Raw genomic sequence first — 25,423 nt, 5'->3', positions numbered from 1 at the left:
ATTCATTCTAAGAGTCTCTAAAGAGCATATTCCAACAACTGTTTTACAGTTGTTTATTTGATTTAGAAAGTTGTGATTTTTTCATATAACTTTCAGAAAGATACCTCTTTATATGAAGTCAGGCATACCTATAACCATGTGTCAATTACAAGTTCTTTGGAACAGAACTCTGGACTCCAAGAATAAGGCCAAAAATCAGCTGGTATGATCTAAGAGACTGCATAGCCTTTGGAGATCTTTTCCAACCCTCTAATCCTTTTGCTTTCGATCACAAAAGCTAGAAGAGAATTCCAAGTATAATCTCCACAACATCAGATACTAGGTTGAACCATATGAAATTGCCATTTTTGTAGCTCAAACAGTCAAATACCAGCAATTTAATATAGGATCTAATACAATAATTATTCCAGTAGTTCATAAACACCTATCTTCATCTTCACTAAAGCTAACAGCTTTAATGTACTTAGTTGTTGGGTCAAATATATTGGACATCTAAATGCCTATGCACAGAAGTACTGAGAAAGTATAGGGTTGGGATTGAAGATGCATCTTGGATAAACCACCGATAGGCATGTAGCTCATCCTTTTATTGGATTAGACACTTGTGTCTCTTGTCTGTCTTGAGGAGTCCTTAGATTTTTGAAAAGCAAGAAGAGAAGTCCAAAGGCCTGATCTTTCAACCCATAGGAAATCCTGTTCAGGTAACGGGCCAAGGAAGAACAGGGGAAAATACAACACAATTTGTACCATGTTACAAGTTTAGTGAGGAAGATCATAAGAGAGCTGTGAGCAGAAAAACAAAGCGTGTGGCTTCCTCCTTTCTAAAATATAGTATTGCTTAATGTGTCCTGCTTTCAAGATTCTAAGCATAAGACAAGACACCAAGTACACATCGGAAAAGTCATATCTGCATAGTCATCTAAAATGAGACAAGCTTAGCTTAACTAAAAAAGATTTTATTAACGTAAAATGTTAAATATTTTTACGATCTGAGCTAATTCCAGCATGCCCTATAAGATTTAACACTATGCTGATGCGCAGACATCATGCTTCAGATTTCAATTAGAACAAAATGTGATAATATTCAATTTTACATTTGAGGGTAATTGTATGTTACTACACCATTTTCTAACTGGATTACTCATTCTCCAAGAAGCTGAAAAAGACACCATTGGATCGAAAGGAAATTAGTTGCCCATATGCATTGTACGAAGATAATAGGATTATTGTGTATTTACAAAATTTAAATATGTTTTATATATGGTTTCTGTTGCATTATAAATTAAGATATCTGTATGTAGAAGCTCTTGGATTCCGACAGAATGGAAGACTGAATGTAAATGAGTGCAGACAAAGCAATAGGTGAGGTGGTATATGTTTGGTTATAATATTATTCCTAATAATATTGATAGATTGGATTTTTGAACACAGTTTTGCAGTTTTAGATAGATTTCTATGTTTAAAGACTTTCATATATGATAAATTGTTCACATGAGAATAGCAAGAGCTAAAGATATACTATTATACATGAAATAATTTTTCTCTGTATAATACATTTAAAAAAACCTTGAAATAATTTAAAAACCATAATTCTTGCATCTGTCATGGTATGGTTTGGAGCAGACATGCACAATGTCAGCTTTAAAAATCCTTTTAAAAACAGCCTGCTTTTTGAATCTTTTTTTCCCTTGACAGCAGCTGCTTTCAAATGTAAAATCATTTAAAACGGTAGGGGGAGGCGAATAAAAGTAATAAGGAAGCATAGAAAACATAGTCAAAAACCAATAACTGTGGTTCAGCTGTCTGGAGGTCCTCAGGTTCTGTGATATTTTCGGGTCTTCGCAATGGTGGGTTTCCAGGAGGAGTCGTCTAGCTTGACACCAGACAACACAGCCCAAAGAATCTTCTCTTCCGTCTTCTAACCAGGGGGTAGGGAGTTAGATTTAGAAGGCTGCTGTCATCTGTGATGGGACAGAATGTACGTATGAGTGAATACAGACAAAATAACCTCGGTTTGATGAATTGGCTTTTAAAATCGACCAGCTTTTGAATCAAGGTCTCTTGACTTCAGCACTATTGGCCATTTTGGACCAGATAATTATTTGGTTGGGGCTCTCCTGAGCACTGGAACATTTAGTAGCATCCCTGGCCCTACTTACTCAGGTGTGACAACCAAAAATGTCCCCCAGATAGCAACGAAATATTCTTTTTTGGTGGTGGTGGTTGGAGGGGTGTGCGTGTGTGTGTAAGGGGGTGGGGCATGGGACCAGCACTGTAGCTTGCAGTTGAGAATCACGGCTTAGAATTAAATATAAGCCGCTTGGAGGTGCTGTTTTAGAAAGAGCCCCTGCTTTGGGGGTAAGTTTGGCCTCTTTTCTAAACCCACCTCGGCTAATTCCTAGCTCTGTGACTTTGAACATGTAACTGGAAGCTTGCTAAGTCTCTGTTCTCCCATGTGTGAGACAGGCTTTCATACCACTTACCTTAGATGAAGATTGTATGAAATTATCTATGAAAACATGAAGCTTGGCCGGTATCCTATGTGCCTAGCATAGAGGAAGCACTCAGTAAGTACAGCTTTTATTAACTCTTTTCCTTTACAGAGGACCATTGTCTTGCTTCCACTCACCTATTTATGCCTCAGGAAGAAGTTTCTCAGCTATTCCTTGTTGAGTTTTTGCCTACTGATTTCTATTTTTTTTTTTTTTTAAAGATTTTATTTATTCACTTGAGAGAGAGAGAGTGAGAGAGAGATAGTATGAGAGGGAAGAGGGTCAGAGGGAGAAGCAGACTCCTTGCCAAGCAGGGAGCCTGATGTGGGACTCGATCCCGGGACTCCAGGATCATGACCTGAGCTGAAAGCAGTCACTTAACCCACTGAGCCACCCAGGTGTCCCTGATTTCTATAGATTTTCTATACACAAGGGCATTCCGAGAAGGTTTCCAGCTGTTGAATTTAAAAGTTTTGGTTGAAATTTTTAACACAATGACAAGGAGAGGAGGAAATAAACCAGTAAGCCAAGTTCAGTTGAGGGAGCTGGGTTTTAAAGAAATAGTACAGCCCAAAAGAGAGGTTGGATCGAAATAGCCTGTTGCAACAGAACTGGCAGTCTGGTTGGTCCCAGAGGCTGGAGAGGGACCACACAGACATGATATGGAAATTGCCAGGGAGGGGAGCACTAGGATGTGATCAGAATGGAGCGAGGCACCACAAAATGATTGGTGGGCTCTGGTAACTTATGCACCTAAGCTTTTGCCAGCCCAGAGCAGAGCCAAGGGGCTCCCTCCTTTCCCCATCCCAACCTGGGAGATACAGGACCTTGGGAAAGAGCCCAGAATCAGGAATTGGATGAAGTGGGCAGAAAGGGAAAGATGTGTCCCACTTCAGGAAAACTAGTTTGTAGCTGAGGGTGGGTTTTCTTGATTACTGAGTCTAGACGTTCAGTAAACTGTCAAGAACAATGACAAGTTCCGGCTTCCCAGTCCTCTTATGTGGATTGTGTCATCCAAGTATCTGGGCTTTTCCTTCCATTCCCCAAAGGCTGCCATGTGTCATACTCATTTGTACATGAGCCTCACTCACCAAGTTGACAGTGTTGCTTGGAATGGTGCCCTATGCTATACTTTTAGATAGAACCAGAGTAGCAAGTCAGAGTCAGGGAAGAAAGCAGGTGCCCCAGCTGAGCACATCAAATTAATCAAACACAGTGCCCTCTCCTGGTCTCCACAGATTAATATTCTCTCTTAAGATTCATATTCTGCAAGTGTGGAGAAAAACAGGATGCTCGTTGTCCCCTCTGTGGTGAAAAACATTTCACTATACTCTGGATGTCACCATTTTGAGACTAAAAATAGGACATCTCTCTTTTATACTTACACTTGCCCCAAACAGTTAAGACTCAGAAAGCAAAGTCAAACACTCTATGTGAGCCTCATTTCTCAGGAGAATCTCTCAGAGATGAATCATGGTCTATTTAGAACAGAAAGAGATGATAACTCACTTTCTCATCAGTTTTAGGACCCTTACTTTTTAAACCACCAGACTGTCAACAGACTTAACCTAGGTGGAAATGGCAAAGTTACAGCAGACTCTGAAAACTAAAGAATTGCATCTTTTGGTATCTCTTGGGATACTGACTATACTTTCTGAAACACAAGTCCCCCAGGAATTCAGTGATTCCTTGAACAGAATCACCAAAACTACGGAGATATTTATAGGGAAGAAAAATTTATTTTATTTCCATTTATACTTGGAAGATCTATTTCCTGAATGTCTATATATCCTTCCCTTTCTCCAAACACTTTTGGGGAGTGATGGAATGGGTATTTATGTTTTGTAAAAAGGCAATGCTGATGTGTATTGTTCCCACTACATGAGGAAATGTCTACTACAGGTTGAATTTATAAAGAAACTGTGTATGTGTATGCTCTGGTAGGTGTATGCTGTGGCGGGAAGTTTGCTCCCATGTTCCCTTTTTTATGTATGAAAAGAACAGGTATTATACACAGATACTATGAGATTCGCATCAAAACTGACCTTTGTACCTGTGCACTCATTACGGTGAATCAAAAAATCTTTTGTGCTATTGAATTCTCCTTCCTCAGTCTTCTTCTCTTATCTACCTATCTATATATAGCTAGATAGATACACACATATATGTTCACTTGTGAGTGCTATACGCACACACAAACACACAGCATTCGCATGAATAAGAAGCGTTAGAATTGATGAGAAGGTGCTCAGATGTTAAGCAAAGGACTGGCTGCTTATTAAGGACAGCTGCTGGTTTGGGGCATCTCTGTTGAGCATTGTGACACCTTCGCCTAGCCCAGAGCTTGTCTGATCATCACCTAGGGTTGAAGTGACACAAAGCTTGAAAATTCTTGGCAGGAATTCAGAGCAGCTTTCTCCACCCTAGGAAGCTGACACCGGCAGTAAATGCTGAAATTCACCAGCAGTAAGTAGGCCTGGAATGGTTTGGAGTGAATTCAAGTCCAAGGAAAGATGTCTTTTCATATTGATTGAAATCCTGTCTCTGAAGTTACGGGCTGCCAAAAGACTGTGGACAAAATGGAATGTTTTCCCGACTCGTTCTCAGCTTTCTGGGCTAATCCACCTGACCTTGCTGGGAAACCTTTGATTTTTATTGTGAATGTTTGAGAATTTTATAGCATCTTTTCTTCAAACTGCATGCTCTGAGACCGTTTTAGATGTGAAAATGAAAAGTGGAGAAAGTGAAAGGAAAGGAGAATAGGCACTTCAGCCACCAGCAAGTTCAGATCTTGGTTATTTGAAGCTTAATTCCTAGATACTGCTAAAGCCAGGGACACCAGAATCCCCCAAGGCACTATGATACCATTTCTCTGTTGTTCACATTTGTTTTGCTGATATGAGATTTCTTACATGGATGATATGTTAAGAAACAGAAGGACATAAAAATAAGTTTTCAAATAATCCACTGAGCATTTGACTTGAAAGCTCTGTTTTCAGATAGAATCTAGAGAAGTGCTCGTAATGTAACCATAGTTGCAAATTTCTATTCCAGAAAAAAAAAAAAAAAGGACACTTTCAGCTAACCCAGTGCTTCTCAAACGTTAAGCTGCACTAAGTATTATCTGAAGGCATCTTAAACTACAGATCCCTGGCCCTCCCTCCAGAGTTTCCCAATCAATAGGTCTGGGGTGGGGCTGGAGAATTTAGAGTTCTTACCATTTCTTAGAAATGCTGATGTTGCTGGTCCTGAGGCCACACTCTGAGAAGCCCTGCATTGATCAAAGGCCTGCTAAGTGCAGGCTCCATATTGGGTGGGGATTATATCAGATGGGTCCTAATACAAAGAGGGTTCTTGATCTCAAGAATGTTTGCTTGAGTAACTACGAAGCTTCATTAAAATGCCATAAGAGAGATACAGTTACAATGCTATGAGAAATCCAAAGGGGGGAATTACTCCCAAGTGGAGAAGGAAGAAGATAATTGTGGAAAATCATGGAGGTCTTGGTATTCATGCTGGGTGTGAGGAGAACTTGTACATTTGATGAAGGTGGAGATGGGCTTTCTGGTTGGAGAGAACAGTCATGGAGATCAGAGGCAACTTGAATTTGGGTCCAAGTAAACAGTCCAGTCTGTTCAGGGACAGTTCAGGGTGAACTGAAAGGTATATGAAGGAGGGAATAGTACAAAATAGAAACACAAAGAATTCCCTAAATATTACTGTGCCCTATCTTGCCTCTCCAGCTTTACACATACCATTCCTTTTTCCAGAAAAGTCCTCCCTTCTTAGACAAATGCCAGTCCCGCCAAGATTAGCTTGCAATTTCCTTTGATTTCTTTCATAATGTTCTGATTTTCTTCTCAGTGCCCTTTGTAAACTGCCGTTCTTTCCCCTTGAAACTTAAACTGTGTCATCCCAGGGCTCTTCTCTACGCACACACTCCTGGGGTGGAGTCAGCCATTCTTAAGGCTTCAATTACCATTATGTCGATGATGCTTAAATGAGTATTTCTAGCCTCTGAGCTCACACGTCTCACCTTGGCATAAGACTGGTACATCTGCTATTCACCACTGAACGTCACTCTTGGAGGTCCTCCATCTCCAAAACTTTAATCGTCTTCTGTCTCTACTGCTCCTCCTCTGTTCTCTCTGACTTAGTGAATAGAACCAGCATTCACCCTGCTTTCCAGGTCGGAACCTGGCTTTCATCCTTGATTCTGCCTTTTCTCATATGCAGCCCATCCAGTTGTTCATATCCTCTTCTCCGACCCCCTGGCTTTCGGTCAGATCTTAAGCATTTCTCACTTGGATTATTGCACCTGCTTCCTTATTTAATCTCTCCAGTGGCTTCAGGATAAAGTCCGAACCTCTCAACATGAATTATAGGGGTCTTAATGATATAGACCCACCTACTTTTCTAGTCTTTCATGCCTCTTTTCTAACCACTTTCGCAACTAATGAAGTGCTTGCAGTTCATCAAAAAGCCCTATTCTTTCATCTCCTCATGTACCTTCAATATCCAGAACCTTCTGCATAGACTCTCTTTCTTCCCCCCTACCTCTTTTTTCTTTTTCTTTTTTCCATCTCTTTCTTTGGATAACTCTGATTCATCATCAGAAATCTCAGCTCACTTTACAAAAAGCAATTCTCAATACCAGCAACCCTCTCCTCCATCCCACACCCCAACTCCTTACAGCTCACATCAGGCTAGGTGAGATTCCCATATACCCTTGTAGTGACCTGAGTCTAGCTACTATGGCACTGTTATATTCTAAGCAGCAGTTTCTTTGTCTGTCCAATTGTGTGTGTGTGTGTGTGTGTGTGTGTGAGAGAGAGAGAGAGAGAGAAAGTTTCCAGAATTCACATGTCCTACCCCAAAAACATTATCCCAATCTCTAAGAGGGGAAACCTGTCATTTGGCCTTTCATTCCAGGTGATTCTCCTCCAGTCTATTCTGTTAAGATAGAGAACCTCTAGAAGGAGAGATATTCCCAGTCCCTGACACAGAACCTGGCACATTCTAGGTTACCATCACATAACAGATGATGGCAGAGACGCCAGATGCAAGGAGAAAACGTCTGTTCTTCCTCTAGTAGACGATGAGTAGGAAGGTAACATTTGTGAGTAGGGGCTGAACACAGAGTAATGCATTAGGAAAGTGATGTGTGATCAGTGATGTGTGAATTAATTGGAGGAGAGAGGAAATACATATGGCATACTGAATCCTGGATGGAAAGTTGCAGAGATTGCAAAGGACATGGAGCAGCTGGAGTAAAAACTACCCAGAGTAACATTCAGAGTCACACCAGACTGAAGTATACAAAGTCTTTCTAGGAGGCCCTGGCGAGAGGACCTAAAGGATCATCTTGAGGATACCAGGTGCCATAACTGCCTCATGTTCTCCAGGCAGATGTCAGACACTGCTGTGTGACATAGCTAGAGTGGATATGGGGGCTCCAGATTGGAGTGGACTGAGAGTATGACTCTGGGGGAAATGTTCCTAGATCCAACTGAGTCTGGAGTTGCACTGTCCCCAGGAAGGGATCCATTCTAGAGTAGATTCAATTCCCAACGGATCCACCTCAGACTGATTCCAATGCCTGGTCTCAACAACCAAATTCTAGGCAAAGGTGAACGTACAAACACACCCCACAGCATTCATTAAGTCAGAATTCTGGAAAAGGTGCAACTGTCTTTCGGGCTTAATTTATTTCTGCCAACTTGTTTTGTTTGATTGTAACATACATTTAGAAGATGCTTGCCCTTCACTTTCCAGTCTCCTTTTAGCCTTTGTCAGTAACCTTGCAGGCTCTCCACAGGTGGTTCCATTTGTAATCCATTTGACACAGCAAGACTATCATAATTAATGAAGCTCCCTACAGCACTGCCAGTGACCCAGAATGTGGGACAGGAGAGGCGCTGAAGCAATGGCAAGAACAGTGGGCTGAGAGCCAGGAGACCTGGACGTGGTCAGGAGCCTGCTGTGGGGCTCTGCAGAAAGAGGGCAGCTCGCCTTTCTTTTGTGCCTCTCTTTGTCTCCAGTCTCACACTGAAGGATGGGAAAGAAAAGGCGCTGTCTGAAAGGAGGCCGCAATCACGAACCATTAAAATTCCTGCTCTTGGCTACCTTCCTTTATTTGTCACTGAAAATCACTTCACAACAAACTGTTGTCACTTCATAACAAACTGTTGTGGTAGGAAGGTGGGGGAAGATAGGACTGACTCTTTCAATGCTAAGGTGAACAAGGTGAATAAGGAAGGTTCTGAGGTGAGGACTAAGGGTGGAACCGGGCGAAAGCAGCTCTGAGCCCTTCCTTCCAGGGATGTTCCCCCAAGGGCCTGCCGGCCAGGACCATCACATGGTCAGGGTTTGAGGTAGGAACAAAGGGAACCAGGCATGGTATCTTTCCCCTTTTTTTCTTTCTGCCTCAATCACACATGTAAATAGAATAAAAAGAGAAAAGAAATAAGAAGCCAGAAAATAACCAGATGGCTTTCTATAATGGTTTTCATCCACTTACAAAGATGTTTTGACAATAAGGTCTTAGAGAAAAGAACTGGAATATATTTTTCCACATTTCACTCCATACTGTTCACCTACCCATAGACTAAACAGATCAGTGGCAAAAGATTTCCAGGAAGGTCATGGGAAGGCTCCTATGGTCTAGCTTGGTATACAGAGTCAGAGGCATGTGGCTGATTTGTTCATTAAAACGTTGCCATATACGTCTGCTAAAAAAAAAAAAAAAAATGTTCCCAGAGGGACCCAAGGGATCTGCTCTCCTTCCCTCAGGCTTTCTCAAACCCTGTGGTTCAGGTTCATACTCCCCTGTCTCCACTGGTCAGCTCATAGTGACATCATGCTATGAGTCCCCACAAAACCTGCAAAAAACAGAGATGTGGCATCTCATGCCAAGGGTCATTTTTCCCCTAAGTGAAGAAACCTGAATTCCCCTGAATGGAAGCCTTCACGTCATTTTTTCTTTCTTATTATTCAAAATCCTACTGCATCATTCCCTCCTGAACAGCTCCTTGAATCTCCTAGCTTTTTCCTTTTCATCCTCTATACAGATATAGGGTTTCAGTCCTGAGTATCAAATTATTTGGATTATTCCCTTTTTACTCATGTTTTTAGTCACAGTATTGCTCATTTATTGCTATTATTATATTTTGAAACTGTACTTAAAATTCTTTTTTCTGTTTATAAAGGGAATACAAAGTCACACAAAATATTTTTACTCTTCATGATTATAAAAATGTCCCAAGTAAATAAACTGAAATTTCTGCTTTTCCATTAATGCGTGTTTTGGGAACCGTTGGATGCATTTTCATGAAATGTGGAGGGGATGTTTGGGATGGTTTGATTTATACTAAAAACTACATGGCCCACATGCCATTTACTCTGCGTGCCCTGGCAGATGTCCTCTTGGGCAGTGATAGTGAGGTACGGGAGGGGGGCCCCACACTGCCCATGGGGGATTTGCCAAACACAAAGAAACTAAGAACAGCTTCAGACATGAACTCCAACTCCAAAGTCCCAGGGACCAATGTTCTGCACTGCGGGTTCCAGATTAACGAGCGGAAGCCCGGGCTGTTCTGTTGATGATGGGGCATTCTCCTGAGCTAGGCCGGCTGACCGGCTGGTAAAGAATACCAGTACGAGCGGGACGTCTGGGTGGCTCAGTGGGTTAAGCCTCTGCCTTCGGCTCGGGTCATGGTCTCAGGATCCTGGGATCGAGCCCCGCATTGGGCTCTCTGCTCAGCAGGGAGCCTGCTTCCTCCTCTCTCTCTGCCTACTTGTGATCTCTGTTAAATAAATAAATAAATAAATAATACCAGTACCAGCAACAGTCATCACAATAAAGCATCTGTCCAGTGTCTGTCCTCTACAAGGTCGGGAGCAGACACAAGACCTGCGGTGCTTCGTTTAGACCCCAACAGCCCGCCGAAGTAAGTAATGGTCTTATCTCCTTTTCAGGGATGAAGACATTGAAACCAGTGGATCTTAAAACAGACTTCCAGGGCACCAAGTTGGTAAGTGGCAGAGCCAGCATTCGAACCCTTGGGTCGTCTCGTCTCCATCCCAAGTCCCATGTCCCCACCGCCCTGCGTATTTCTAGCAACAAGCGTCCAAGCTGCGGCCGGACGGCTCGCTCCTCACTCCACTCGATCTGCTTCCTGACACCGCCGCGAGGTCTCCAAGCACCACGCGCAGGGCTCAAGCCCATCAGTCTGATCCCAGGCCTTGCAGGGCGCGCTTCGCGGCAGGTGACGGACGCCCCACGCGCAGCGTCTTCCTTGCTGACACCCTGCTCCAGCCCACACGGCTCAGGCCACGCTACTTCTCGGCCTCTTCATCTGGCTTTCTCACTTCCACCTCTCCACCTTCTGCCACGCCGCTCCCCGAGCCAACAGCTCTGCTCTCCAGCTCTGCTGCCAAGTCCTCTCGGAGCCAGGCGGCACCCTGTCCTCCCTCGGCTCTGCAGTGGAAGCCAGAGGAATCGCTTTCTGACTCCAAAAACCCTTTCCCCACCCTCGACGGAGCGCTCTCGGAAGCGGACGCCCCTCCGCAGACGTATCCGGCCGCGCATGCTCAGTGTAAGAGCTGCGGGTCGTCCGTCCTTCAGACGCATCATCACACCTTCCCCTCCCCCCCCAACCCCGGGCCTCCAAGTCCCGCGCATGCTCAGTGTAAGTGCTGCGGGGAGTCCTCGGTACGTATCATCAGATGCCCCCGGGCAGCCAAGTCCCGCGCAGATTTCACAAACGTTTACTGTGTCGTTCTACTGTGCTCTAGGCGTTGCTCTAGATACGGAAGATACAGTAACAGTTAACAAAAGCGTGTAGAGGCCCTTCCCTCATGGAAGTTAACATTCTAGTGAAAATACCTCTCCATTCCTATGTGAAGCTGTATAGTCCCACAGAATAGCTCTGCGGACAGACTGTCTGGGATTACTGCCCAGCCTTTCTACTTACAGTCTGTGCGACCTTGACTGAGTTAGTTAACCTCTCTTTGCCTCAGTTTCCTGCCAGTTGGGAAACATCAATAGCCTTTCCCTCGAAGTTGTTATTAGAATTAAATAAGTTTTTTTTTTTTTTAAGATTTTTATTTATTAATTTAATTGACACAGAGAGAGAGAGAGAGAGAGATCGCAAGTAGGCAGAGAGACAGGCAGAGAGAGAGAGGAAGGGAAGCAGGCTCCCTGCTGAGCAGAGAGCCCGACGTGGGACTCGATCCCAGGACCCTAAGATCATGACCTGAGCCGAAGGCAGCGGCTTAACCCACTGAGCCATCCAGGTGCCCCAAGAATTAAATAAGTTAATACAGTTAACACATGTGAAGTATTTAGGATAGTGGTTGTGACATTGTGGCTTATAATATAAGGCATGCCTTTGGTCTTGCATCTCATTCCTGGCTCAAAGCTCCTAAAACCCTTGGAATTTCCTCAGGGATGATAGCAAAAGAGGCGTCTTTTGTTATGTTAATGAGATTACTTTCACAAAAACCACGGAAGGATGGGGGCTGGTTGCTAGGAGAACCAAAAGTGTGATTAGAGGGTTGGAACTTTCAGTCCCACCCCCCAATCTCCTGGGACAGGAGAGGAACTGAAGATTGAATTCCATTTCCAATGGCCAGTGATTTAATCAATCGCACCTATGTAATGAAGCCTCCATAAAAACCAACAAAGGACAGGTTGGGAGAGCCTCTGGGTAGGTGAACAGGTGATGTACCAAGCAGCGCACGCTGGGGAAGGGATGGAATCTGCTTGTCCTTCCCCAAACCCTATGCTTGGGTCTGACATTTGGCTGTTCCTGAGTTATACCCTGTTGTGGTAACTGCTGATCTAGTAAGTAAAATGCTTCTCTGAGTTCTATGAGCTGCTCTAGCAAATTAAATAGACTCATGCAGGGGGTCCTTGGAACTTCCAACCTGTACATCTCAAGTGGTGGAGGAGGGCGGTCTTGTAGCCCTTAACTTAGGGGATCTGGTGCTGTCCACCAGGTCATCTCAGAATTCAGATGAATTGCAGTACACCATGCTGGTGTCCACGAATTGCTTGGTGCTGTGGGAAAACTCTCCCACACATTGGGATTAGGTGCAGAATCCAGTGGCGCACTGTAAGGTCTCAATTTGTTAATTACTATTACTTCTTTTAGATAACTAAACATCTAGATGGCAGAGGAGTTTCTTTGGAAATTTCTTTTTTCATTTATTTATTTATTAAAAGATTTTATTTATTTGAGAGAGAAAAAGAGTGCACTGGAGGGAGGATGAGGGGCAGAGGGAGAGATAATTTCAAGCTGACTTCATCCTGAGTGCAGAGCCTGAGGCAGGGCTCCACAACTGATGACCCTGAAATCATGACCTGAACCCAAACCAAGAGTGGGTTGCTTAATGGACTGAGCCACCCTTTCGAAATTTCTTTAAGTGTCCTCCTCTAGGCTGTAAACTTTTTTTTGTTTTTTGTAATTTAAATTCAGTTAACTAGGTGTTACTGGTTTCAGAGGTGGGGGGGGCGGTCAGTGATTCCTCAGTCTTATAAATAGTACCCAGTGCTCATTACCACGTGTGCCCTCCTTAATGTCCAGCTTCTTTTTTTTTTTTTTTTTAAAGATTATTTATTTATTTATTTGATAGAGAGAGATCACAAGTAGGCAGAGAGGCAGGCAGAGAGAGAGGGGGAAGCAGGCTCCCCACTGAGTAGAGAGCCCGATGTGGGGCTCGATCCTAGGACCCTGAGATCATGACCTGAGCCAAAGGCAGAGGCTTAAACCACTGAGCTACCCAGGCGCCCCTAATGTCCAGCTTCTTAAAGGCAAGGGCCAAGTCTTCAGTTGTTTTATATTTGCTATACCTGGGATAGTGCTTTCCAGGGCTTGTCAATGAATATATGCTCTTGACTGATAGGGCCAGTAGAAGAGGCCTCTGAGGGTCAGAGTGTATCTTGGCTCTCCTTGGAGCATGACTGTGTTCTCCTGAGAGGCTCCATTTTCATTATTGTATCATTTTAAAGAGTGAGGAATGTACACTCAGTGCCTTCTATTGTTTGTGTAAAACAAATTTGTAATTTCTCGAGAAACAAGTCCCAAGGTTATCATGTTACAAACATCCTTTGCCTCAAAGAGAAATGACAAGACTTACCTTGATTTTTCAATGGTAAAGGCATAGTTTCCCTGAGTTTGCTTAAAAGGTTTTTCATTTCTCGCATGTCTCTGTAAAAGTGACAAAAAGAAAAAAAAATCAGCTGTAAGTTTTTGAAATGCAATCCCAAACAGTCTGTTCTGTGAGACAATTGAGTGACGAGAGTCTGCGCTTAATTGTACTAGCTCTAGTTTCCAGTAGGCAAATATTGAATTTATTTTGCTTTTATAAGAAAAAAATCGGAGATTGCTGGCTCTGGAAGGAATGGGAACTACTCTGGCAAACATTTCCACAGGGCATTCTGCCGAAGGAGCCCTCATCTCTGCCTTGGGTTGGACCTGGCTGAGGTCAGAGAAGAGTCTGATAATGAGGCTGGTGTTGCGAATTTCTAAGAGGGAGGTCAAGGACATGCAAGTAGGATAACAAGGGTGCTCTGGGCAAAGCGGAGGCTGGGTGATGTTGCTCTCAGGCTTTAAGGTCTGATGGCTGTCGTGGTTTTATATTGGTTCACTCGCTATTGCCTCATTACTGCGATTGAAAGTCGGTATAACACAGGTGTTAAGGATTCACAAGGCTCAGCACTGATTAAAGTGACTTGGAATAAGGGGAAACTGATGAATTCTAAAACCTTCAGAGAAGAGCTCTTCATGATGGCGGGTGTGGGGAGGGGGTGCATGGAGAGGGAAAAGAAAGGAGAGAGGGCACCTGGGACAGATGGACAGACGGACCTTCTTCTAGCCCCTCCCATGTCGGTAAGCCGCTGCATCCCTACAACATCTCCACTCTCTCATCTTAGAATATATGTGATCATAAAATCCCCCAACTGTGGAGCAGGAAGCCATGCCGAGGGCTTCTAGTTTGGGACAGGGATCAGCTGGACTTCTCAAATCCTTGGGGCAGTAGTTCTCCACATGTTCTGGTGGTCATCCCCTGGAGTTAGTGCTCTTGAAATCACAGGATGGAGTGGCAGATTTCATTTACAAGAGCAAAAGTCAGATACATCTTTTAGTTAACTCTAGAATAGGCAAACAATAGCAGTGAGTATTAAGAATTTAAGAAAGTTTTGGGGGGAGGATAGTCCAAAAGTTGAGGAAATTCTATTAACTTATTTTCCTTTTGCTGTATGAAGAAAAAAGAATCGCCATTTAACTTTAGGTTTGAAATCCCTCAGTTTCTTTCTTTCTTTAAGTAGGCTCCACACCCAGTGTGGGGCTTGAACTCACAACCCTGAGATGAAGAGTTGAATACTCTCTACCATCTGAGCCAGCCAGCGCCCCTGCCTCAGTGTATTTCTCCACACACAACTGTTCTTTTGAGTATAGTTTAAGGACCAGTTGTCCTGGGGGAGGCCAGAGACCCCATAGGGTCTTTCCTTGAGTATTGACTAACATGTAAAAAGGATCTCTTTCTCAGCAATAGCTGATTAGAAAGAGAGAAAAAAAAGCAGCCTTGTGGCTCAGCTGTAGAAATAAACCTACATAAAAAAAGAAAAAATCAGAATTATTTTCCTTAAGTATATGTCATTGGGGCGTTGATGCTGATAAGTCCCAAAGGGTGTTTTTAGAGACAGAAGGTGCAAGCGGGGGAGGGAGGAAAAGAAAGTCAGGGCCCATACATCCAGAAAGTGCAAGGGGCACATTCTGATTTCCTATCAAATGTTCAAGGATGGATGGGCTGGGAAGTGGGCGGGCACATAGTGCAAACGGGTAAGGAACGCTGTATGTGAGACAGAGGCAAGGTCTCCCCAGAAAGCACCACTTCTCAGGCGGCTACACAGAATCACCATATGCCGAGATCCCACCCCATGAGAACCTGATACAGCTGGTTTCTGGGCATGGGGCTCAGGAATCAATGTTTTTAAAAAGCCGTCCTAGTGATTTTAATGTACAAGCCCAGGTTGAGACACACTGATCTCTTAGGGAAGAGAGAGGGAGAATTTAGGAAGGTGCCTTCCCAGACCAGGTCTCTTGTGCCTATTTTTCTTAGTCCTTCCCATTTCCTTTGACCTGAATCTGGACTTTAAGGCTGAACTTCGAAACTCGGCTACACTCTTCTTCTTCTTCTTTTTTTAAATTGAGGCAAAATTGGTATATAACATTATTTAACTTTCAGGTGTACAACATTGTAAGTTGCCATCTGTGTGTCTTACAGTGATCACCACTACAAGTCTGGTTATATAAATGACCCCCTTCAACCATTTCAACCACTTCCATCCCCCACCCTTCTGCTCTGTAATCATCTACCTGTTCTCTTGTATCTATGAGTTTGTTTTTGTTTTGTTTTCCTTTGTAGATTCCACAGATGAGTGGAATCATACGGTATTTGTTTTTCCCTGTGTGTCTTATTTCACTTAGCATAATACCTTCACCGTCTATCCACATTGTTGCCAATAGCAAGCTGAGTAGTATTCTATTATAGTACACACACACACACACACCTCTTCTTTTTCCATTCATCCACTGATGAACATTTAGGTTGTTTCAATTTCTTGGTTATTGTAAATAATGCAGCAATGAACAGAGGGGCGATATATCTTTTTGAGTCAGCATTTTTGTTTTCTTTGGATAAATACCTAGAAGAGGGATAGCTGGATCCTAGGGTAATCCTATTCTCTCTCTCTCTCTCTCTCTCTCTCTTTTTTTTTAAAGAAATATCCGTACTATTTTCCATGGTGGCTGCATTCTCATCAATTGGGTATGAGAGATCCCTTCTTTCCACATCCTCACCAACATTTGTTATTTCTTGTCTTTCTGGTACTAGCACTTCTCACTGGTGGGAGGTGATACCTCATTGTGGTTTTGATTTGCATTTTCCTGATGATTAGTGATGTTGAACATCCTATGTGTCTGTTGGCCATCTGGATGTCTTCTTTGAAGAAATGTCTATTCAGATTGTCTGATCATTTTTATTTTTATTTATTTTTATTTTTTAAAGATTTTATTTATTTATTTGACAGACAGAGATCCTAAGTAGGCAGAGAGGCAGGCAAAGAGAGAGAGGAGGAAGCAGGCTCCCTGCTGAGCAGAGAGCCCGATTCGGGGCTCGATTCCAGGACCCTGGGATCATGACCCGAGCTGAAGGCAGCGGCTTAACCACTGAGCCACCCAGGCGCCCCTGTCTGATCATTTTTAAATTGGATTGTTTCTTTTACTTTGTTGTATGAGTTCTTTATGTATTTTGGATCCTAATCCTTTTATTGGACATATGATTTACAAAAATCTCCCATTCAGTAGATCATCTTTTTGTTTTGATGACCATTTCTGTCACTGTGCAAAAGATTTTCAATTTGATGTAATTCCATGTGTTTATTTTTGCTTCTGTTTCCCTTGCCTTTGGAATCAGATCCACAAAAATTACCACTGAGTCTCATGTTGAGGAGCTTACTGCCTATGTTTTCTTCTAGGAATTTTACGGTTTCAGTCTTACGTTCAGGTTTTTAATCCATTTTGAGTTAATTTTTGTGCATGGTGTAAGATAGTGGTCAAACTTTATTCTATTGCACGCAGCTGTCTAGTTTTTCCAGCTCCATTAAAAAATATATATATAGTTTTTCCAGCTCCATATAAAAAAAAATCTATTTATTTATTTATGAGATGAACGAGTGAGAAAGTGAGCATGAGGAGGAGCAGAGGGAGAAGCAGACTCCCTGCTGAGCAGCGAAGCCCTATGTGGGGCTTAATCCCAGGTCCCCCAGATCATGACCAGAGTTGAAAGCAGATGCTTAAAGGACTGAACCACCTAGGGGCCCCTTTTAAGCTTCATTTGTTGAAGAGAATGCCTTTTATCCACTGTATGTTCTTGGCTCTTTTATCATAAAGTAATTGCCCATATATGTGTGGGCTTAATTCTGGGTTCTCCATTTTTCATCTCTGATATGATATTTAGGCTAATATGATACTATTTTGATTACTGTGTTTTATAGCATAGTTTGAAACCAGGGACTGTGATACCTTCACCTTTGTTCTTCTTTCTCAGCAGTGATTTGGCTACTGCAGATCTTTTGTGGTACCATGCAAATTTTAGAATTATTTGTTCTGGTTATGTAAAAACAAACAATTCACTGGAATGCTGATAAGGATCGAACTGAATCTGTAGATTGCTTTGGATAGTATGGACATTTTAACTCTGTTCTTGCAATCCGTGATCATGGAATATTTTTTCCATTTATTGGTATCTTCATTTTCTTTCATCAGTGTCTTACAGTTTTCAGTGTGTAGGTATTTCATCTTGGTTAAATTTATGCTTAGGTTTTCGACACAATTTAAATGGAATTATTTTCTTAATTTCTCTTTCTGATAATTTGTGATTAGTATATACAAATGCCATAGACTCCTGTGTGTTGATTTTGTATCCTGCCACTTAACTGAATTCATTTATTAGTTCTAACAGTTTTTTTGGAATCTTTTGAATTTTCTCTGTATGGTATCATGTCATCTGCCGATAGTGACAGTTTTGCTTCTTCCTTTATCACGCAGGATCTAAGGGTTAGAAGCCTGCTGTGGAGCACAGACCCCTCACTTCTTAGGAAAAAATTCTGTATTTTGAGACCCTGCCTCATTGTGGAACACAACACTTATGGTGGAGTCTTTTTTGGCAAGGTAGGGTCTTTGCCTCTCCTACCCATCTCAGTGCTGTCCTTTTTCTCCTTTGTTGTGGAGGCTCTGTTCATCCAATTTGTTGGTCTTTTTGTGAGGAGATTATTGTTGTATATTTGTTGGATCCATGGGAAGGAGTGAGTTCCATCTTCTTATGTCACCATCTTGAACCCAACTGCGCCCTCTCTTATTTTTATTTTTTTTTTTTACCTTCTTACAAGGTCAAAAAGCTTAGATACAGCTGCTGTGCAAGGTGTCTGAAAGGGCAAATGTCTTTGCTGATGGATTATGCCCTAAATCATGGCACTCTGGCAGATAGTTCTTCCTGGGAATAGAGCAAAGCATTTTCTTCTTCATAAATTAAGATAAATCATGCCCTCACCATTTGTCTATAGCTGTATCAGACCATGCCAAACAGCTTTATTGTTTGAATTGTTAGATTTCCAAGCTTATACAAAATCCAAGTTTTATTAATAGCACATAATTACCACATGTTTCAATTTTCTATAAACACAGAAATTCAGTAATTAGCTTTAGAATTATATTACAATATGAAAGTAGAACCACAATGGCTGTAAATGCCATTGTGTGTTACATTTCTAAAAATAAAAAAATAAAATGTTCATTATCTTGTCAGTGATTCAGCTCCACACAAAGCACTCAGTGGAATTGCCCAGTATTCATTCAACTGCTTTGTGTCAGCTCTAGGGACATTAGTAGCAAAGGACATGATATCACTGTGAAGGCCAGTAAACAGGGGCCTCATCCTCCTGCCTCCCAGAATGGCATTTTTTGCATCTAGATGAGCCGTGGCACGTATTGTTATATTATTATTCCTTCCTTTTCCCAAGTGAAATTGAATCACTGTAGAATCTCTTCTTCTCTAGAAGGAAACTCCCTATCAGTGAGCTATTGTTTGTTAAGACAAATGCATTAACTGGCTTTGACCACTAAGGAGGCATTCAGCTATATTCTGGGAAAGCAAGAGAAGGGAGCTCTGTGAAAAGCTGTCAACTGGACAGAATGCTTAGCCCCTGACTGACAGCTCAGCAGGCCATTCCATACATCTGAAATGCAAGAGTCTACTGGTGACATCTTTGCATGATTTTGGATTCTTCTCCTTTAAACAAATGGAAATTTTGGTCCCTACCCAGTGGGTGAGATGTGATGGTATATAGATTCAACTTTCTCCCTTCCCAAGGAAGCACACTGTTTTCATTTCCATGGAGACACAGTGTGGTACAGTGGTATAAAAAGAGGCCTGGGAGCCTGTGACTCCTGGAAATCCTGTTAGCATTCTGCTGCAGGGTTTGGACTCCTTACCTTCTTTTACCTCAATATTCTGAGATTTCTGAAATCTGAATCTGAAAGACAAAAGCTGAATCTGAAAGAGAAAAATCTCAACTTTTATAGCCCCTAAGAGTATTTGCTGGAAGAATACTGGCAGTCTATTTAAGGTAACTTCCCACTTACCTTTCAGTGTTCTCGATGTCTGTGGAAACCTGCCAGGAATGTTGCTGAATATCTACAGGGGATGATGAGGAGTCCTCTAGAGCAGGTGTTTCTGTGCTCTCCTCAATTTTGCAATCCAAACTCTTGGTTCCCCCGCCAGGCTCCTTTCCTATGTCAGGGGCAGTTGGAGGGGAGGATGTTGGTAAAAAGAAAAGGAAAAGAAATCATAAATTCAGATTCTGTAGCCAAGACACCATTGCAAGAGTCATCTGCTTTGAGTTATAGGCTCCATTAACCCTAATAACTTTCTGAATTCCAAATATAATACTAATTCAGTTTCTGAATAACATGAATATAGATAAATCTATCTCTAGCTATATAAATACATGTACTTGTGTGTGTGTGTGTATGTGTGTGTGTGTGTGTGCGTGTGTGTGTGTATAGCATGTTTCACAATATTCTGCAGAAGATAGTTTGAGGTCAGTGCAACAAGATCAAGGCAAAATAAGGGTTCAGTCTTTGATGGAATATGGGGCCTCTATAATCCATTCTTAGTGAGGTAGATCAGGTCACCTTGGGAGGGGGGGTTTCAGCCTGTGAAATCAAATTGATTTTTGGTTCTTGGATTCAAGGGCAACTAAGATGGCCAGGAACAGATGATAGCCCTCAGGAAGAATGGGAGCTCTGGCCCTTTTCTCTGATTCTGACCTTGGCTGTCTTGGATTCATATCTCTTAATCAAATATACATTTTGGGACCCAGTATGTAGAAAGTAGTACTATTTTAGTATGTGGGAAACAGGAAAGATTATGGACTTGACTTCCATTTCCTTGTCTTTCCAACTGCTTCTAGTTTATGCTTCTGTGAGGGTATTGACCATAATGTGCCATCAACTAAAGTGCCATGGAGTTACTGGGTAGCCGTCCATGGCAATGCACGGCCAATCCACTAGGACTGTATGTAGCATGCCTAATCTCAAGTGAAAAAATCAGTACTTTCTAGAGACAAATCTCCAAATTGGTTCAGTAATAAATTCATATGATGTCAAATGGGAGTTATAGTCTATGGCCCAAATAGCCTCTGTTAACATCTTTGATTCAGCCATGAACTTTGTCTTCTGCAGGGTTGTGTCCTGAAATCATGGGAATGACTGATCATGAAGTCAGAGAACTGAATTTTGTCAGTTGTTCATTCACTCTTTCATTCATTTATTCACTTACAAATACTTCCCGAGTGTTAGCCAAGTATCAGGTACTGGGATTGGTGCTGGATTGTTTCTTTTACCCTTTTATGCTGTGTTATTCGTAGTGTATAGCTGCAGCTGGAGACAAGTTGTTAAGAATTTGTTATAGTCCATATCATTGAATATCCATGAGATAGCAGCTACACCAGGTTACCGCTCAGCTGTTTACCTATTCCTGATGTGTGTTTTGCATGGTTAAAAAAAAACAACATAGGGGTGCCTGGGTGGCTCAGCTGGTCAAGCTGTCTGCCTGGGCTGAGGTCAGGACTTCAGAGTCCTGGGATAGAGACCTGCGTCGAGCTCCCTGCCCAGTGGAGAATGAGCTGCTCCCTTCTCCCTCTGCTTCTCCCAGCCACTTAGGCTCTCTCTCCTCCCTCAAATAAATAAAATCTTAAAAAAAAAAAAAAAAAAACCCAATATAAACAAAACAATAAAACAAACACACTTGTGAACAGAATGGTAAAATGTAATAGGAAGATTTTCCCTTGGATTCCTGGCTGAAGGAGACTAGCAGAAAATCTCATCCCAGGGCGCCTGGGTGGCTCAGTGGTTTAAGCCTCTGCCTTCGGCTCAGGTCATGGTCTCAGGGTCCTGGGATCAAGTCCCACATGGCGTGGAGCCCCGTGTCAGGCTCTCTGCTCAGCAGGGAACCTGCTTCCCCCCTCTCTCTCTGCCTGCCCCTTTGCCTGCTTGTGATCTCTCTCTGTCAAATAAATAAATAAAATCTTAAAAAAAAAAAAACAAACCTCATTCCTGACAATTCTAACCTATATGGCAGCAACACCAGGAAACAGAGACAAGCCATTAAGTGGTAATTAACTGTTCACCATTCATCAACCTATAGTTGAAATGGACCTTGGAATATTCAGCCAAAGCTCAAACACAAGTTTGCTGATGAGAACTTTTGATCCTTTTGTGTGTACTTTATGCTCATTGATCCTGAGTGATGGAACGGCTTTTCCAATTTTATGGTATGCTGTTGGGGTGAAATTTAATTAAGCACGCAATTTAGCATATTATCATTTCACAGTTGGAGGCCACTGACCTCTTAAAAGCAATTGCATTGCGCTTCCTGGGAGAGTGCGACAAATTCAGTCCATCTGCCACCCCCTGCCGGGCAGGGTTGGCCTTAGGAAGCAGTTCTGCAGGGGTGGCTGCAATCTGAGAGAGAAGCAAAAGCAGGGGAGGGGGTGTCCCTAAAGTTCTGAAGGATTGGGCCATCTGAAAGCACACATGGCTGCTGTGGTCCTTCTGTGGAGCAGAAATGCCTTGGGGAACACAGCATGGTTTGGGCAGCAAAGGGAGAGGAAGAAGACACACACACAGACCCAGTCCTCCGCGTATCCGCTTTGCTTGGCTTGGGGCCACCATAGCCCCTGTCCTGTGGTCAAAGCTTTCATTCAAATGAGGACAGGAGAGGACACAAGGTAGTGTGGTGCTCTTTCTCGGAGCCCTCTCTTTATCTCATTCATATATATATACACACATACACACACACATACACACAGAGATGATACATTTTTACATTAAAAAGGCACAAATAGAATCCTTTCCACAAGCAGTGTGTTTACACTTACTGCCCGTAATGCTTCTACTACTTCTATAAGACAAAGATCATTCTGTAACCTTTTCAAAGTAAAATAACGGTTCATATATTCCTGAAACACACCCGTGACACACCTGTGAGCTTGTAATGCCAAGTCATCTCCTCTTTCTCCTCCTTTTTCAGGAACTAGTTCTAACTCTGCTAATGTAGATGAACAAAAATAAAAACCTTGGATGTTGGACTTGCAGTTTAGTGCTTTCTAGCAGCTCACACAATCTCTGCAGAATTTTGATCATATGGTATCTTCTCTGGCTGAAACATCTTGAAAAGATAGAAGGGATCAGTATGAATTTAAGGGGTTTTCAATTCCATAGTATTTGTGGGGTCACGTTCACTCTGCTTGTAAGTAATAACTGCTGTCATGTACTCAGAGCACTGACTTTCTGGAGGGCATCGCTTCCCAGTATGGAGTCTGTTTATTGCCTTCATGGTACTTATCTCTTTTAGAAATTATCTTGCTTATGTATTGGTTAACAAATTAAATACATTTTTATTATATTTATTTATTTTTTAATAGTTTATTTATTTAAGAGCGAGAGCGAGTGCCTGCACAAGCAGGGGGAGTGGCAGAGGGAGAAGGAGATGCAGGCTCCCCACCGAGTAGGAAGCCCAATGCAGGGCTCTATCCCAGGCCCCAGGGAGTGTGACCTGAGCCAAAGGCAGATGCTCAACCCACTGAGCCACCCAGGCACCCCGATACCTTTTTAATAGTACATAAATTTGAATATGCTTTTTTCTTGTAACTCTTTCATATCTCAAATGCTGTGTATTCATGGCTCCTGATTTCTTTGTATACCATCTCCTGGGTTCCACATCTTTAGCTTTCTTGGATTCAGTTTTCATTTTGTTGCAGCATATCCTTGACTGATGGTTTCAGAGCCTATCTGGAATGTAAAATTTTTACTCTTTAAGTAACTGAAAATACTTTTTTCTTCTATCTCTCTCTTCCCCTCTCTCTCTTTGTGCTCACACTTAAAGTTTAATTGGCTGGATGTAGAAATCTATCTTAAAAGTAAATTTCTCTCAAAGCTTATCTTATCATACCTTATCTCTTGTCCATTTCCACAGTGATTTGTATGGAGCCTGTTTATGGCTCTCTGAAAAATTTGTAGGGTATTATCTTTAAATTTTTTGATTTATGAGACAGTTCCTAAATTTGTGTAAGTGTAGCTTCTTTTTCTGTTCATCTTTGTTGGCATTTGATTGGCAATTGCAACCTTCCCCTTTTTTGTTCTGGAAATTCGCAAACCACCTGCAACCTTGCAATAACACAACGGACACCTAGATATTCTGGTCTCACCAACTGTTAACATTTAGCTGTATTTTATTTCTTTTGAATTTAATTTAATAATTTAATTTCTCTATATGTACGATATGTATATAGGTCTCATATATATAGATTATATGGATTATATGTAATTTCTATATTTAAAACTATAAATAAATATCATTTTTATGACCCATTTAAGAGTAAGTTGCAGACATTAATAACACTTTATTCTAAATACTTCAGCATGCATCTCCTAAAGAACAAGTATGTTTTCGTCCATAAGCTCAAAACAATAATTGCACCAAGAAAAAATTTAACTTGGATTAAATATCCAATACAATTTGATACAATACTATTAATTAATTAGTGGACTAGATTTGCATTTCCCCAGTTGTTTCAATAATGTTTTTTCTAGCTTTTTCTTAATCAAAGGCTCCAGTTAAGGACTGTGCCTTCTATTTGGTCGTTGTTTTTCTTTCTTCTCCTGTTGTGTAGAAGAGCACCCTAGTCTTTTTGTCTCTCATGTCATTAATATTTTTGAATGAAGAGTTCAGGCTGGTTGTTTTATAGAGAGCCTTTCAGTTTGGATTTGTCTTCTTGTTTCTGCATGTCTGGGTTCAGAGTAAACATTTTTTGGCAAGTATATGACAGAAGTGATACTGTATCCTTCTTAGAGCAGTGCATCTGAAAGCTCATGAGTCACTTTGTCCCGCTGTTGTTAAGTATTATTGATTGCTTGGTTTCTGCCCAAAGCTTTCATTCCAGTGGGAAAAAGGGACCCACCATTATAGATGTACCCTATTCCCTTAGTGATTACTAAGTACTCTATGGAGTGATTCATTGAGAAGTTACAGCATTTTCAGTTTAAGTAGTTTTTCTGTTTTTCTTGATTATCTCCTTCTCTATTCTCTCCATTCTTTCAGAATTCCTCTTTCTTACTGGAGTCTCTGGAACCATCCTATATGTTTCTTGTCTTTCTTTCTTTCTATTTTTTTCTTTAAAGATTTTATTATTTGTTTATTTGCTAGAGAGAGAGAGAAAGAGATGGAGAGCAAAAGCAGGGGGAGTGGCAGGCAGAGGGAGAAGCAGGGTCCCTGCCGAGCAAGGAGCCCAATGTGGGACTCATCCCAGGACCCTAGGATCATTATCCTAGCTGTCGACAGTCACCCAGTGACTGAGCCATCCAGGTATCCCCCATCTGATATCTTTCTTTCTTTCTTTCTTTCTTTTTTTAAAGATTTTATTTATTTATTTATTTGACAGAGAGAGAGAGAGATCACAAGTAGGCAGAGGGGGAAACAGGCTCCCTGCCGAGCAGAGAGCCCGATGCAGGGCTGGATCCCAGGACCCTGAGATCATGACCTGAGCCGAAGGCAGCGGCTTAATCCACTGAGCCACCCAGGCACCCCTGATATGTTTCTTAACTATCACCCACACTCCACATTTATTTTGGGGGCTGAATTCTGGGAGAATACCTTGACTTGATCTTATAGTTCACTATTTTAGGGTCTCAGTATATTCATTATAATAATTGTTAAGAACTGCGAAGGGTCTGAGGTTTTACTCTATCTGTAAGTTAGCCTGCCACAGTTTCATGGATCCTGGAAGAGGACTTGAGACGTCT

General features: G+C 42.0%; 1 protein-coding gene across 3 annotated transcripts in view; it reads right to left on the bottom strand.

Moving 5' to 3' along the window:
• Positions 1 to 940: 940 nt before the first annotated feature.
• RGS7BP (regulator of G protein signaling 7 binding protein) overlaps positions 941 to 25,423 on the bottom strand; it is a 95,854-nt gene continuing 71,371 nt past the window's right edge. For 2 of the 3 annotated variants that reach the window (XM_059175088.1, XM_059175089.1), the window contains exons 4-6: positions 19,703 to 19,850; positions 13,635 to 13,705; positions 941 to 1,961 (exon numbers count right to left, since the gene is read on the bottom strand). In XM_059175088.1, coding sequence (XP_059031071.1) covers positions 1,870 to 1,961; positions 13,635 to 13,705; positions 19,703 to 19,850 — 311 coding nt within the window. In that variant the 3' untranslated portion in view covers positions 941 to 1,869. Of the gene's footprint in view, positions 1,962 to 13,630; positions 13,706 to 19,702; positions 19,851 to 25,423 lie in introns of those variants that run through there. The other variant, XM_059175090.1, reaches the window with a different exon arrangement.

Source organism: Mustela lutreola, chromosome 5 (assembly GCF_030435805.1).
Source record: "Mustela lutreola isolate mMusLut2 chromosome 5, mMusLut2.pri, whole genome shotgun sequence".
NCBI classification, from domain to species: Eukaryota; Metazoa; Chordata; class Mammalia; order Carnivora; family Mustelidae; genus Mustela; species Mustela lutreola.
This window is presented reverse-complemented; position numbering and strand designations above follow the sequence as displayed.